Source organism: Pararge aegeria, chromosome 15 (assembly GCF_905163445.1).
Source record: "Pararge aegeria chromosome 15, ilParAegt1.1, whole genome shotgun sequence".
Lineage (NCBI taxonomy): Eukaryota > Metazoa > Arthropoda > Insecta > Lepidoptera > Nymphalidae > Pararge > Pararge aegeria.
In genome coordinates, this window is record NC_053194.1 from 5602461 (window position 1) to 5617532 (window position 15072).

Consider the following 15072-nt stretch of genomic DNA (forward strand, 5'->3'; position numbering starts at 1 on the left):
GATGTAGGTACACTTTATACGATTAGTAAAGCTTGTGTGCCCATGCCATCTCGAGGTACAGTAGTACCGTATGTAGGTACCACGCCCTATTTTGCCAAAAAATGGTTCAACATTACAGTTTTTGTGAACCCGCAGCAATCCCTTGTAAAAACAAGGTGTATAAAGTATCCTAAAACTCACAGCTATTTATTATTAACAATATCAATCTAAAGCCTAGAATAAGTATTACAATTTTTTTTTCAATTGCTGTTTTAAACTAGATCGCGCTTCGCAGTTATGGGCAAAATAGCATGTCGCTCATATCAGTTTTATTGAGAGCAATGAGCCAAATAAAATTAAACTTTGGCATGACCACATAACGTTTCTGCTATTATGATACTCTGACAGTTTTTTTTATTTAAAATTGTTCGTTTGTTTTTTGAAACATGTTTAAAATATCAAGCTAACTAGAGAGAGTTCCGGTATATACCAAGATAAACGCTACGACTTTTGCATACTTTACGCATTTCGGTTAAGGAAACTAGCATACAATAAAATTAAAATAGCGTGACTAAAAGCTATCCAGATGAATTGAAATGTATTCGCGTATAAAGGCATATGAGTATGTTGGCATACATACTTATATCAAACTGTTTTATAATATAAAACTTACTTTTGGATACACCAGAGGTCTCATCAACGCGCCAAACACGGCACAATTTAATATTAACCCCGCAAGCAACAAATTCGCGTTCTGCCATGAGCCGAACTCGTTCAGAAGAATTGCAGCGAGAGGGGCGAAGCTGAAAGTGCCTACGCCAGAGCCACATACTGCAATGCCAGTGGCTAAGGAGCGACGGGTCTCGAAGTAGTAGCCTACCGCTACTACTGACGGCAGGTAGATCATGCCGAAACCCATACCTGAAAAGAAAAAAAAACATTGTTTTTTTGTTCTCTCATTCATTCTATAGTACTAAATCTTCAAAACTAAATAAGCAGGCCTTAAAGTAGTACTTTTCACTCTGTATCTCCTGAAAAAGGACAGCACAATTTTTAGGTACGTTAATTTAGTTTAGTTTAGAGATTTGTGTACACCGGAATGTGCACTAAATTCAAACGAGAGTTGATTTTACAGTCACAATATCATATTTACTTAAGTTTACTCGACACCAACCACCGTGGAGGCCACCGATTACGCCTTTTCGTTTTGTGCTTGTTTCAAGCTTAATGACTCTAATTTCGATTGCAAAAATCGTCGATCGGCAAAATGAATCAGTTTAGCACGGAAATGCAGTATGGATTCTTGATTTTCAGATTTCTTGAGAATTTTAAGTTAATTCAGAAATCGCAGAAGAATAGTCACGATTTCAGTAGGACAGTCTCTGTGCCGCGGTAGACAACCCCAAAACCTTTAGGTTCAGTACCGCTGGAGGCAAGTAATTGTTATTTACTAGTTAGCCTGGATTACTCCAACGTTTCAGTTGCGTAAATAGATTTTTGTTTCGATTCCTAGAAATTGGCGCAGTTGACGGCCGATTGGTGCAGTTGACGGCCGATTGGCGCAGTTTGCAGCGACTCTGCTTTCTGAGTCCAAGGCCGTGGGTTCGATTCCCACAACTGGAAAATGTTTGTGTGATGAGCATGAATGTTTTTCAGTGTCTGGGTGTTTATATGTATATTATTCATTAAAATATTTATCAGTCATCTTAGTACCCATGACACAAGCTACGCTTACTTTGGGGCTAGATGGCGATGTGTGTATTGTCGCAGTATAAAAAAAAAAAAATAATAATAATAATTTATTGAAGCTTTAGCCTTTCGGTGTCTATATGAACAAAAATGTAAGTACTCATTACGTTTATCTGGCAAACCCATTACCTATTATTTAAATAAATATTATCCCTGTTTGATTGATAGTTAACTAAGCACATCTTCAGCATCATTATGAAAGCATTCCTCAATATGTTTTCCTTCAGTTCTTCCGTTAGCTCCAGTGATATTTAAAATTAAAACGCACATAGCTTGGTAAAAAAGAGATAAAGGTGCGTGCCGTGAAGTGAACTCGGTCTCCCCGTAATAGAGGCTGAAGCCCCAAGCCCTTGGCTATCACCGCTCTAGGGCTAAGTGCAATAGATATTTTTTGGTAATAGACTACAATCTCATCTGATGGAATGTGCAGATATGGCCTTAGATTGGACGCGCTTGCATAGTATATGACTATTCACTCTTGTTTTACCCAGAAGTACAGAACTCGGGAGGTGTCGGGCGTTCCAAATCCCAGCAAAGCGTAAATAAAAAGGAAGAAGCCAATCGCTTTGCGTATTTTAGATGGCCAAAAGCAGCAAGGAATGACATATAAATAGCAAAGATCCCTGTCGCCCAATCTAACTCTTGTGTATAGGAGTATAATAACATAATACAATTCTGGCAATTTGCTCAACAATTTCGACTCATTGCTTTGAAGTGATACATTTGGACAGCTATTATAATTACGTATCTTTTCAGTTTCATGACCTCGACATCAATCACATAGCAAATACTAACACAGACAAAATGAATCAATTGCTATTAGGGTACATAAATTTACTGTGAATGTTTTATTGCCTAATCATTAGTTGTTTAGTGTATTACGGTGGAATTTTCCTTTCTAAGTAGAACATTACAAGTAGGAAGTCGGGATATTGATTTCTGGCATTTCTAGGGTCATAATTCATAAATAACATTTATAAGGGAAAATTGCTAACGAACTTTACTAGTAGACTTTTTTTATTTGAGATGGCACACAAGCCTTGCTTATCGTATACAGATTACCTACATAATTTGTACCACACGTCTAGGCCCATAGAATGATATAAACTACACTAGACTTTAGACAGAGCAATAGTGTTCGATAAGTGCTACGTGGTACGGGGTCCTTACTACGGGGACCAGTAGGTAAAGGTCCTGTTCTCGACCCTATTCATTGTCGCGACACTGTCTAGACGATGACAGAATTTACCACAAAATCTAAGGCGCAAATACACTAAAATATTAAGTTTTTTATATTTGCATTCATAGCGGTTAGGAGATACAAAAGTAGTAATAGTTGTTTTGTATGTTGCTTACACCGTCTTAAAATTTGGGAGGTATTAAGTATGAAATTCAAAACCCAGTTCATGAGCGTGTTTTCTCGTGTGAGCGTTTACTGGGTTGATTGCCCGTTCGTATTCGATCTTGCAATAGCAGCGTAATGAGCGCGCGGGCGTGCGTTCTTTGACCCCGTGTACTAGTGCAATAAAGCAGTAAAAGAATGATTAGCTATAGCTTTTTTCTTAGGTAGTTAAAGACAAAATACCCATTTAACGATTCGGGTCTAGCTTATCATAACAGAATCTAGCAATATTACTTACCCAGTTGTAAAAAATTTGATAATTTTGAAAAAATCTTGAAGTGAAAAGATAGTGTTTTATTTTGATTCTATTGCTTTTTTTAATTTAATTTTAATTTATTTTTTTTAAGTTTGCTGAGCACAACCCCTCTAAATGGGTGTACATTATAAAATATTATGTTTAGCTTGTATATATATTTTTTTGTAAGCCCTTATTAAATTAATACATTATTTAATTAATTTTATCAGACAACTTCACAGAGATCGTCGCAATTTCCCAATTAGAAAATCAAGTGGCAACGAACTGCTACATTGTCTGGAATCACAAAACATTTATTGTTCAAACAATTTAATTAACCGCATATGTTTGCTGCTCTAACTCAGCCAGATACATTTGAACAAACATGCAATAGGTATCTGGTGTATGATAAAGTATGAGTCAATGTTTGCGGCCCACAAATCGCCAGTGGAAACGAAACCAGACAAAGGAGTCGGAGAGTTGCGAAGGGGTCATCAGCATAAATTCAATATGCGTCACTTTCCGGGAACAAAAGGATCCAATTGAAAAACACATGGATATTTCTTTAATGTAATTCACACGTACTTCGACATTGCTTAACAACGGCGATTGAAAGAAAGGGCATTATATATTAGCATGTATAGATGTTCCACTAAGTATAGCAAAGAGCCTAAGTAACTTTTAATAAAGTCAATATAAAACTCTTTATCCAATCAGAAGCCACATATGTATCCTTTGATTATGATTTATTTTCGTTAATTGCGAGGTAATTAATTAATAACTACAGTCGTTAACGTCCGCTACTATGATTACAAACAAAGGATTCTAGGTTTTAGAAGAAGCAAACAACAAGCAAACAAAGCCCACATATGACCTTTATGTAATAATAGGTTTTCTTTATACCTTAATTTTTATTAACATAATTCGATAAATTAATAAGTTGTAATCTCGTTTGTTAGTCACAAAAAATTTTGTATAATGTGTAAAATGCAAAATGCACATATCAATTTAAACAGAGTTGTGTGAATGTTTTTAATTTAGATACAGAACGCTGTTCAGACAAATTAATGAACACGTATTTCAACCAGCTTTTCAGCGCAAGCTGGCCCAGAAATGGCATAGACAGATAGACAGACAGACCTAGCAGATCAACATCATAATGCCTAGTGCATCGTACCATAAATGTATGAGAACCAAAAATGCATATCGTTTTTGTTGTTTATGACATTCCATCTTAGACGATGATCTCACGGAACTTTAACAATTGACACTAATACAATTTAATCGTACTTACTTGTACAATACCTACATTTACAAATATGGCAAATTATACCTATAATAGATTGGTAATATTTAAATCACGAATGTTTCGAATTATGGTATTAAATATTTGGTTATTATATTCTTGCCGTTGTATATGGGTACTTTAATATTTTATTTAATCTTTCAGTAGTCTTACTCATCTCTGGTTAACCAAAAACCCAAAACAAAAATTTCCAAACCCATTTTATCCACCTTTTAACCTGAGGTGAAATCACAGGATAATACTAATTAGCAGAGATCACTTTCTTTTTATAATCCTCTAGACTGTGGAAATATTTGAAGAAGATCCATTCCTCAGATAAGATACAGAGGGCCTATGATAATCATTTGAGTTTAATAAGAATTCAGAATAAGAAATCAGAAGTTATTTCAAGATCGGAGCCAGACATTTCAATTCGCGAAAAAGGAGTTTTCTACAATTAACTAACTAGCTTCCAACTGCAACACTCCTAAGTCCTAAGACGCGGCAGATGATCCATTCTATTTCCTACATGTACTTCTGCTTTTAGTGCCCAAAATTAAAATGCCAAGTGGCAAATAAAATGAAAGCGTGTTTTGTTCTCCACCAATCCGCACTGGTGGAATCCGGCGTGGTGGACTACGGCCTTAAACCCTTCCCATTGTGGGAAGAGAGCCGTGCCCTGTAGTTGTTATGTAGATAATGATTATTCTTCTTTCGCCTCTTGTGGCTCGAGTGCTTTTTAAAGAAGAATCACAAAGGTTCGCCAAGTCTACCCAGCCCACTGCCACTTTAGCGTGCTAGACCCAAAAGCTATGTCGGTTGCTTTGAACAAAGTTCTTTGACAAATAAATCTGTCCCAAAATTTGTCCCTAAAAGAAATTCCAAGATTAGCTTTTACCTCGCTGTTATGTCCACTTCTACGTCTTTATAGTAATTTATTTATTACAATATAGTAAATTCTATGTATAGTTTTGGTTATATAATTTTGTATGTATAATTGGTATTAAACAGGTACGTAATATAATTTTGGTTGGTATTTATGATTTTGACTCAGAGCCTTCCTCGAATGATCACACGATGGCACAGTCGGAAATAGGTCACAACAAGCAATTTGCACGTCAATATCTGTAGGAAATGTAACTGCCGCCCTTTGGTAGGTACATAAACTAACTAGGTAGCCTGCGTCTCCGTCCACATATACAATTTATGATTTTCCGTATTGTAAATTGTCAGTAAGTTTTACCTGTAAGCATTTGCCTCAAGCAAGTAGGCTACAGGTAAATGCCAAATATTCTCATGATCGTGGTACGTAGCTACGTAAAATTACGAATAGACTGTAAGATGCACTTTAAAATTTATTATATAAGGTTAATTTGCAAATCATCCAGTTAAAAATCTCCTTAAACCTATTTAAATATTTTACGACTTTTTTACACTCAGTGTTTGTTTAAATAAATATATAACTAACACTTTAGAACCTTGCAAGTTTCTAGGTTGAATACATATATATCGCCCATACAAAACTTGATCTCTTATTTTATTCCCTAAATGATTTCTTAGCCTTATGCCTAACTTTTTAAGATTGAGCCTTAAATTTTTTTTTATACATTTTTCTTTTGAATTGTGGAATTGTAAATTCAAAAGTATTCAAGGGTTGGCGCGCATCATTTATTCCTCTTTGGATTCTATTTTACAATAAAAAATTAGAAATCCTTAAACTCTAAAACTCGATTAAATAATGAGATAAGCTAATCAGATGAAGTGTGCTGTATTGCTTGTGAGGCGCCGTATCGTCTACTTTCATTGGCGTAAAGCCAATTTCTGCTACGACCTTCAAACCGACGCGAAGTGACGACAACAAAAATTGTCTAGAACATACATTATTGAAAAGTTTTCTAAATAAGAACAGTTGTCTCGCAGGCAAGATGGTTGTATGATCGATTCATTGCCAGATGGGTATGTTTAGGACCTCATATGGCTTCTACCTTTATCAACTTTATTCTCAAACACAGGGCCTTCCGTCGTCTCTATAAAAATTTTACTTTAAAACAGTGTTTTTTGACTAACCTTCATCTTGAAAAATAAGGATTACAATTTACAAAACATCAACAATGTTTTAATAAACGGTATGATCTCCTCTCTTGTAGGAGAAATGGATTTAGAATTGTGACCCTTCACTTTTCACTCTGCTCTGACTACGGGTTGGCCGACTTTAGCGAATATTATTATAACGTGATAATGATAATAACTAGGTATGTAAAGTACGGTCTTAAGGTGCTGGAATGGCGACCCCGCACCGGTAAACGCAGCGTAGGTCGGCCCCAAACGAGGTGGACAGATGACATCAGGCGAGTAGCTGGGAGCCGTTGGAGGCAAGCGGCCCAGGACCGTGCATTGTGGAACTCCCTACAAAAGACCTATGTCCAGCAGTGGACGTCAATTGGTTGAGATGATGATGATGATGATATAAAGTACTTTAAAGTGTTAAATGCTGCTAAATAAGGTTAAAAAGACAAGACTAAAAGAAAAAATATTTTATTCTTGACCATAGTTTCGACTCAACGGTTGTCCGCTTCAGTAAACTTTTCTCGATAGGAAAAAATTAAAAAGTGACCTTTAACGAAACGGAACTAATTGGAAGTACGTTTTTCTTGATATACAAATTATTTCATGTCATGATCCCAACATACTCTCCAAAGTATAGGGTGGACCAAAAACACACTACCTAAATATGTTTGGATTTGAGGGAGTTACTGCGTTCTCGTACTTGCCATACCGGGCAAATGATTCAGTTACAAAATAATTGTGTACCTACGCGGTGTGCATGCAGTCCTGAGCCGTTAGCCATAGAGTTCTAAAAAAAACAATGAAAGTTTTAATTCCAAGGGCGCAAACTGCAGTTTTCCCTCGGAAAAACCTAACTACACGTTTGCATGCAACCTTTCGCTTTTCATCATTAAATATTCACACGGGGTGGGATTGTCGGAAATTCCGTCGTTATTCACTCAACGATCATTTGAAAAGGGCTTATGAACATTCATACATAAGCTGTGCTCACGCTGTTTTCGTTCTTCGCGGTTGGCATGTGTCCAATTCACACACGGTCTGTTGCCACCAATTTTAGCGGATTGCAAAACAAAGAAAATGGAAAACGTTTTAATAAGCGGGCTTTTTGCTTTCAATTGGTTGAATGTACTTTATTTTGCTTGTTTCTTTCATTATAGTTAACAAAATATAGCAACAAACAACTTTCCCGCATTTAACAATAAAAAAATAAGAAAGTTGAATAGAATTATTCGAGTAACAAAGTTATTTAGAAAGTATTTGATCCCTAAAGAGTTTGAAATCTGTTATACAATTACAAAAGCCAACAAATAATTATTCAACAAAAGAATTCTAAAGTAGATCATACTAAAGAAAGATTTCATTATTTCGAGCTTTAAATAGTAAATGAACAATTCCTGTGTTTACGTTTCGTGTTTAAATATGTAAAGGATGTCTCCAAACGCAAAGCCGCATTGTGTTAGGGCCACAACATTCATTTAGGTATATGAAGTAGGTAAATAACATTTATACTGATTTATACATATAAACTCTCGCTCTCGACGACCCTTCATTTATTTCTGGATTCAACCGTTAATGGATTCGGAGTTCGGATTTTATTACAAAGAACAATGAATATTCATTTTGCTTTTAAAGAACCGTCTACTTAGGACGTATGAAAATCTTCCGTCAGTTTGTTACTAAGCCATTTTCTGCAAAAGCAAAATATTACCCTGTAATTTGCCGCTATTATTTTCATTTGGAAGCGATGATAGCCTAGTGGTTAGAGCTTTCGGGGGACTGCACTCATTTCTAACCTTTCGGAGTTATGTGCGTTTTTAATTTAAACAATTAAAGTATCACTTTTAAACGGTTAAGGAAAACATCGTGAGGAAACCTGCATGCCTCAGAGTTCTCCATAACGTTCTCAAAGACAAAGTCTCAGTGTCTGAACTCTACCATTCCGCACTTGGCCAACGTGTGGACTACGGCCTAAACACCACGCAATCTAAAAGGAGACGCGTGTCCTATAGTCGGCCGGAAATGGTTGATGATGATGATGACTTACAGTTCTTTAACACAGCAAAAACTTATCATATAATGCAACATAGATGTTAAGTGGACACGCCTAAAATTTTAAAGCAGCAGTCATTAGTTTGTTTGGAGGAATCTAGGAGCATGTGTAGTATAGATAATCCAGATCGGCTAAAGTATTCCCGCTTGCCAGGCCATATGATCTATAGAAGGAGTCAGAATTTATAGTAAAATCTTCGTGCTGGGTTAAAACAATTAACAACACCTGGTTATATAAGAGTAGGTACATAAGGGAAAGCAAGGTTGAATTTTTGGCGCAAGCATTCGTGACCAAACGCCTAAAAGAAAAGATTGACACACGCCAAAAAAAAGTTTCATTTCCCACCCATTGCGTTACCAACTGTTTTTCTGCATACCTATTTCTGGAAAGAATGTAGCTATACTCGTACCTATCATACAACAATCTAGTATATTCAAAAATGGAATAGTTTAGACTCTACAATTAATTTGATTCTATTTTATATATCCGCTTGTGCTCATGACTAGGTACTCGTATATTACTCTCATGTATTTTATTGCGTCTTTTGAATACTCAATTTATTGATGTCCTTCCATAAAGGAAATTTTCGGGTAATAACTTGGTATTCCGTATGGAGATTTTATAGATCCCAGGACCTTCAATAGAATAAACTGCTCCCTAACCTTGACGTCACGTATCTTTTCCGGCCACGTGACATTACGTAGTGTGCTACGTCAGTCATTTGGGTTAAATACCTCGAAAACACAGATTCCGATAGGCACAGTCTATTACCATTTTTAAAAAACTTGTAAAAGATCATTTTTTGTCTGAATTTTCGGAACTTTAACATGCCTATTCCCTTCTGTTTAATTTGGGTTTGACAATATTGTATATTTTTATGTTATTATATAGGAATATATTAATTATCAGTATCTATATATTATATTGTAAGTTTATTATATGTATATATTACATATGTATATATAGGTATATTTGCAAATATATGTTTATTTATATGCACCACCTACCTTTCTTCTTGAGCTATGTTTAACGCCTTTGGCTGCCTGGAAGAGATCGCTATGTAGCGATAAGGCCGCCAAATTGTATACTTTTTGTTAAATTTTTATTTATAATTTTACTATATGTTTATGTGGTGTACAAAAATATGTATTCATTCATATCATCACTAGGGTAAATTTATAATCAGTTGTAATAACATCGTTCGAAATAAAAAGAAACCTTTCGAGACAGAACTCGATTCCGAAAAGGTTTGATTTTATTTATTACCTATTTTATAGACCTACTTTAGCTATTACAATCGGAAAGTCTTTGAAATTTAAAATCCCTTAGTAGTACAGCAAATAAGCTAGGAAGAGCTTTTATAAAACCAAGGCGACTGTAGTCTGGTTGGTGCATTGCAGGTATTTTCTGCATGAAATGTCTTTCATACAGACACAATTTCAGTAGTGCAAGCCCTACTATTGAAATTATTTTCAAATTTTAGATACAAATCAATATATATATTTTAGTTTTAAAGGGGATTTGATTGTACCCCACTGCCCTGGGATAAGGATATCAATTTATCTTCTCGCACTGCTTTATTAATTTTCTGAGAATTCGCGCACAGAGGGAAATAATATCATCATCATACCATTACCGGCCCACTGCAGGGCACGGGTCTTCCACACTGAGATGGGTTTAGGCCGTCGTCCACTACGCTAGCCCAGTGCGGATTGGTGGAACCCACACGCCTTTGAGAACATTATAGAGAACTCTTAGGCATAATCGTTCCTCAAAATGTTTTTCTTCACCGTTGAAGCAAGCAAATAACTTAGAAAAGTAAGTGGCGTGCTGGAACTCGAGCTCCGCCCCCCGAGAGTGAGGCCAATTTACTAACAACTAGGCTGTCGCCGCTTCAAATAATCCAAAATCCGGTAGCGGTTTTTTAGTAATAATTGAGATACAAAGCAGATGTTGAGATGGCCCACCTGGCGGTAAGTTGAATCGCCTATTAACAGCTTTCGCAACACTTCGCAGACAACAGAGCAAGGAAACTACATGTGCCTCATTTGCGTTTAATAACACCGACAACCACAATCTTGAGACCGAAACACAGCATTGAAACAATGCTGCTTAGCGGCAGACATAAACATGGTTGTAGTACTTCCCCCGTCGAGCTATGTACTAAATGCTCTGCTACTTCTGCTAATTTCTGGAAGCACCTATTCACCTATCTATAATTAGTTAAGTATATACAATACTGATCACGCTCTTACTAAGTTAGATGTAATTAATTAGAGTAGATAACATCAGATCGACCCCTTTTAGTTAATTAATTAAATACTAACTTTACATGGTTAAGTTCACTTAATCTGTAACATTAATCGATAGGTACTTTACTAATTAACTTGTATCTAATAAAAAGTACGTCGTGTAAAAATGTCGATTATGGACAATGCAGTTGTTAAATTATGTTGGCAGCTCTATTTTTCACGCTCTCTTTTTTTGTGGGCGATTTTGAATATTATTGACATTTAGGATTCAACTTTAAGCGTGAGCAAACCTCTAAAAAAGATTAACATACGACAAAAAAAATGTTCCGATTCTAACCGATTGCACATTTCTACAAATAATATAGTTATACCATACAACGAACTATTATAGGTATTCAAAGATCTTCACAATTAATTTTATGTCTGTCTTATCAGCTGGAAGGGCTGACTGCTATATCCTTCCATAAAAGTAATTTTCGAGTAATAAGTCAATTTACCGCTTTAGATAAAACTTAAAGCGAATCAACATATGTCTAAAAAATCCTAGGTATCCTTTATACTCGACTGGTAAAAATAACACTTGTTATTTTTTAACATATTTTTTCTGTAAGTCCAAATAATTTCTGAGCTCCCTGCTTTATTGCTACACCAATAGAATAAGCTCACCTCCAATGATTCCGTAGGTGATCATCATCATAGTGACGCTCTTGCTGAAGGTGGACAGCACGAACGCCGTGGCGGCTATAAGAGAGCCCGCCACGCATACTGCTCGGCAACCATACTTGTTGCATAGCGCCGACACCACAGGACCTGTAATAGAAATAAAAAGTTATGCCCTGCGTCAAACAAAATGGCTGTATCGAAGAGTTACGAAACTCAAGATTCATTTTTATGTTTTCTTATTAATGATTGGGTTGCGTTGAAGTGAGTTAAAGCTGTGATAACCTAGCGAGTATGGCTAAACCCTTTTCATTATGAGAGGAGATCCGTGCCCACCGTGAGTTTTAGTAATATATTTTCTTAGGCCCGATTGTGTTAAGGACTTATAATTCCTGAGATTTCGTTTTTAGTTAGCCAGTGAGTGAAGTTATTGTCTTAATATACTAGCGACTCGCCCCAGCTTACCACGGGTGCACTGTTTAACATAATCAGTTTAATTCGGTGGTTTAATTACATGTTTTAAACAGTAATTTTGATTAACATGAAATGCGCAACGTATGTTATGTATTTAATTGGACAAGTATATAACCCATTTTTTTTGTAATATGTGAAAGATAAAAATGGTTACAGTAGGTTATCCTTGGAAGATAAACATTTTACTATTATAACAAGGCGAACTTTCTTAACAATCTTTGTAAGATATTATAACCTACATTAGTTTGATGCATCTCGTAAGATTCAGCCAGCATTTGCAATGTAAGCGCGCAAAAATAGATTTACATTACAAATCTTTGAATTTCTTGGTTTTTCTATACTATAATGTTATGCATGTATACTGCATATAAACCTTACTCTTGAACAACTCTATCTATTGCTCAAAACTGCATTAATATCAATTTTATACTACATTAGCTTTTGCCCGCGACTATGTCCTCGTTTGCTTTTGTTTTTAATGTGGGATACATTGGGTAGGGACAGTTCATTTGGGAAATGTGTGGCATTTAATTTAGGCATAGTTTTACAGACATTTTAAGTTATGTATTCTTGTAAAAAAATCGGATATAATTGTTAAAAAGAATCATTTCAATTCAGTGTATCTCTAAAAATAACTGTTTTGTTTAGGTGTAGTCCTCAAATTTTTTTAAACTGGCGAGAACTTCTAAATAAAATGTCCGATTGGAATTAATTAAAAAGTATCATACTGCTACATAAATATCTTTGATGATTAAACTATTTATTTGAAAAAGAATTAATACTGCGATACTAATGTACCCACTCCACCAACGATCTTATAAAATTTTAGGACACAAAAGCTGCTATTGCGACTTAAATATCTGTCGTTTTATATTTATTTTATTTCGGACTTTAATACTGAGTTCTTTAATCATGTAGTCGGTATTTACATATTTATTAAGTATCATCAATAGTTTTCTTAGCGCACAACTTTCGGTACAAACAAACAAACAAAAAAAAAACTTTCCCTTTTTATAATGTTTAGAATATAGATATATTAGTATACATATGTCAAGATGAAAGATAAAGTAAACTTGGTGTGCACTTTAACTTACAACACACTTCAACTTTACTTCGAAGTTCAAATCCCGGTGGTTCTGCATTTTTGATGATGTATAAAAAAACAATAACAATGTTTACGTTATAGCTATGACACGTTTACAGAAACAGGATGTTATTGCTTATGGTGTGTGTCACCAAAAGGTTACGCAATGTGCTTCTGGAAAGTTTTATTATAGCAACGAATATGTATATTCAGCAATCTCAGTGTGCATATATTGTAGGTATATATGTATAAACGTATATATAAGCACGTACTATGTAGGATTGTATCAAGGTGAATCTCATCTGTATGCATAACTTAGATATCGATAACCTCTAACTAGAAGGCGTCCTGTCCAGATTTTACCGCATAGGAGTGCCATACTAAGAATGCCTCCTACTAATTCAAGCTAGACTGTATAAAAATAATTGTTTTAACAACAAAATTGCTTCATAACCTATTCAAAAATTTTAAAAAGTTGTCATGTAAACCAAATAGTTCGACCGTTCTAATTTAATTTATTTATTTATAGTTAGTTAGTATAATTACAGCTAGCCAAAACGTATACTAAGTCAATTACAGATGCACATTACAAAAATATTATATTAGTTGGTTAAGTTATCTGAATATAATTTATGAATTTAAAGAGAAATTTATGAAGAAACTTATATTAAATATGTCAATTTGTTGGTGCTGAGCAATCAGATTATTCTTACATCCTTCAGTTGTTACATCCATGGATCGTTGTAATAATATTAAAACCATGGATGTAAGAACCTCCAACATCAGACCTTAGAAGCACACTACAAATAATTGGGCTATCTTAAATCGTAGGTTGTAAGTATCCCAAAAACTTTAGGATCAATGCAAAATTTTATTTTAAATAAAAATATATATTTACAAATAAACCTAATAAGTACCTGCATACTAAAGATTCTTAAACATCCAAGTTCAAAACAAAAAAAAAAAAAAAAACAAAAAAAGCTCACACATTCATTTATAAAATATCGGTGCACATTTTACAGCTGTATATTACGTCCATTTTGGTAATAATTCCTGCCTTAGAAACATCGGATATATTTACCACCATAAAAATACGCTACGATTTAAAAAATATTATCTCGGTCGTACCAATCCTTATTTTTTAACCGATATACAAAAAGGAGGAGGTTCTCAATTCTGTTGTATTTTTTTTATGTTTGTTAGCTCAAAACTCTATCAATCATCTATATATTTTATTGTAAGTTTATTATATATGTATATATTATATTTGTATATATAGGTATATATGCATGTTTATTTAAATGCACCACCTACCTCTCTTCTTGAGCTGTTTTTAACGCCTTTGGTTGCCTGGAAGAGATCGCTATGTAGCGATTAGGCCGCCAAATTGTATACTTTTTGTTAAATTTTTACTAATAATTATACTATATTATGTTTATGTGGTGTACAATAAAAGTGTATTCATTCATTCATAAACCGACTGGAAAGTTGGTTCTTTATTATTATATATACATTTTTTTTAAATATTTGCACGATTGCTTTTATTGTTAGCGTGAAAACACTGACGAAATATTCTTAATCAGAGTAGTACTGATTTAGAATTAGAATAATCGAATGTATGAATTATGTATACATATTTCACTGTAGATGATGAGAATTTAGGGCACCAAAACAAACGAATGGGATAACCTGCTTGCAGACGAAGCTCAAAGTTGCGAAGGGCAGTTAGTTTCAAATAATTGATAGCCCTACAACCACCATCGACCTTGTACTAAAACCTAAATTACAAACTTGTCAGTTTACGATAAATACATAAACATACAACATTTAAATAC

At 34.7% G+C, this 15072-nt stretch overlaps 1 protein-coding gene across 7 annotated transcripts in view; it reads right to left on the reverse strand.

The window, feature by feature from the left end:
- LOC120629974 (monocarboxylate transporter 13) overlaps positions 1-15072 on the reverse strand; it is a 57204-nt gene that overhangs the window by 12746 nt on the left and 29386 nt on the right. For all 7 annotated transcript variants that reach the window (XM_039899076.1, XM_039899072.1, XM_039899075.1 and 4 more), the window contains exons 3-4: positions 11686-11829; positions 653-900 (exon numbers count right to left, since the gene is read on the reverse strand). In XM_039899076.1, the coding sequence (XP_039755010.1) occupies positions 653-900; positions 11686-11829 (392 nt within the window). The remainder of the gene's footprint in view (positions 1-652; positions 901-11685; positions 11830-15072) is intronic.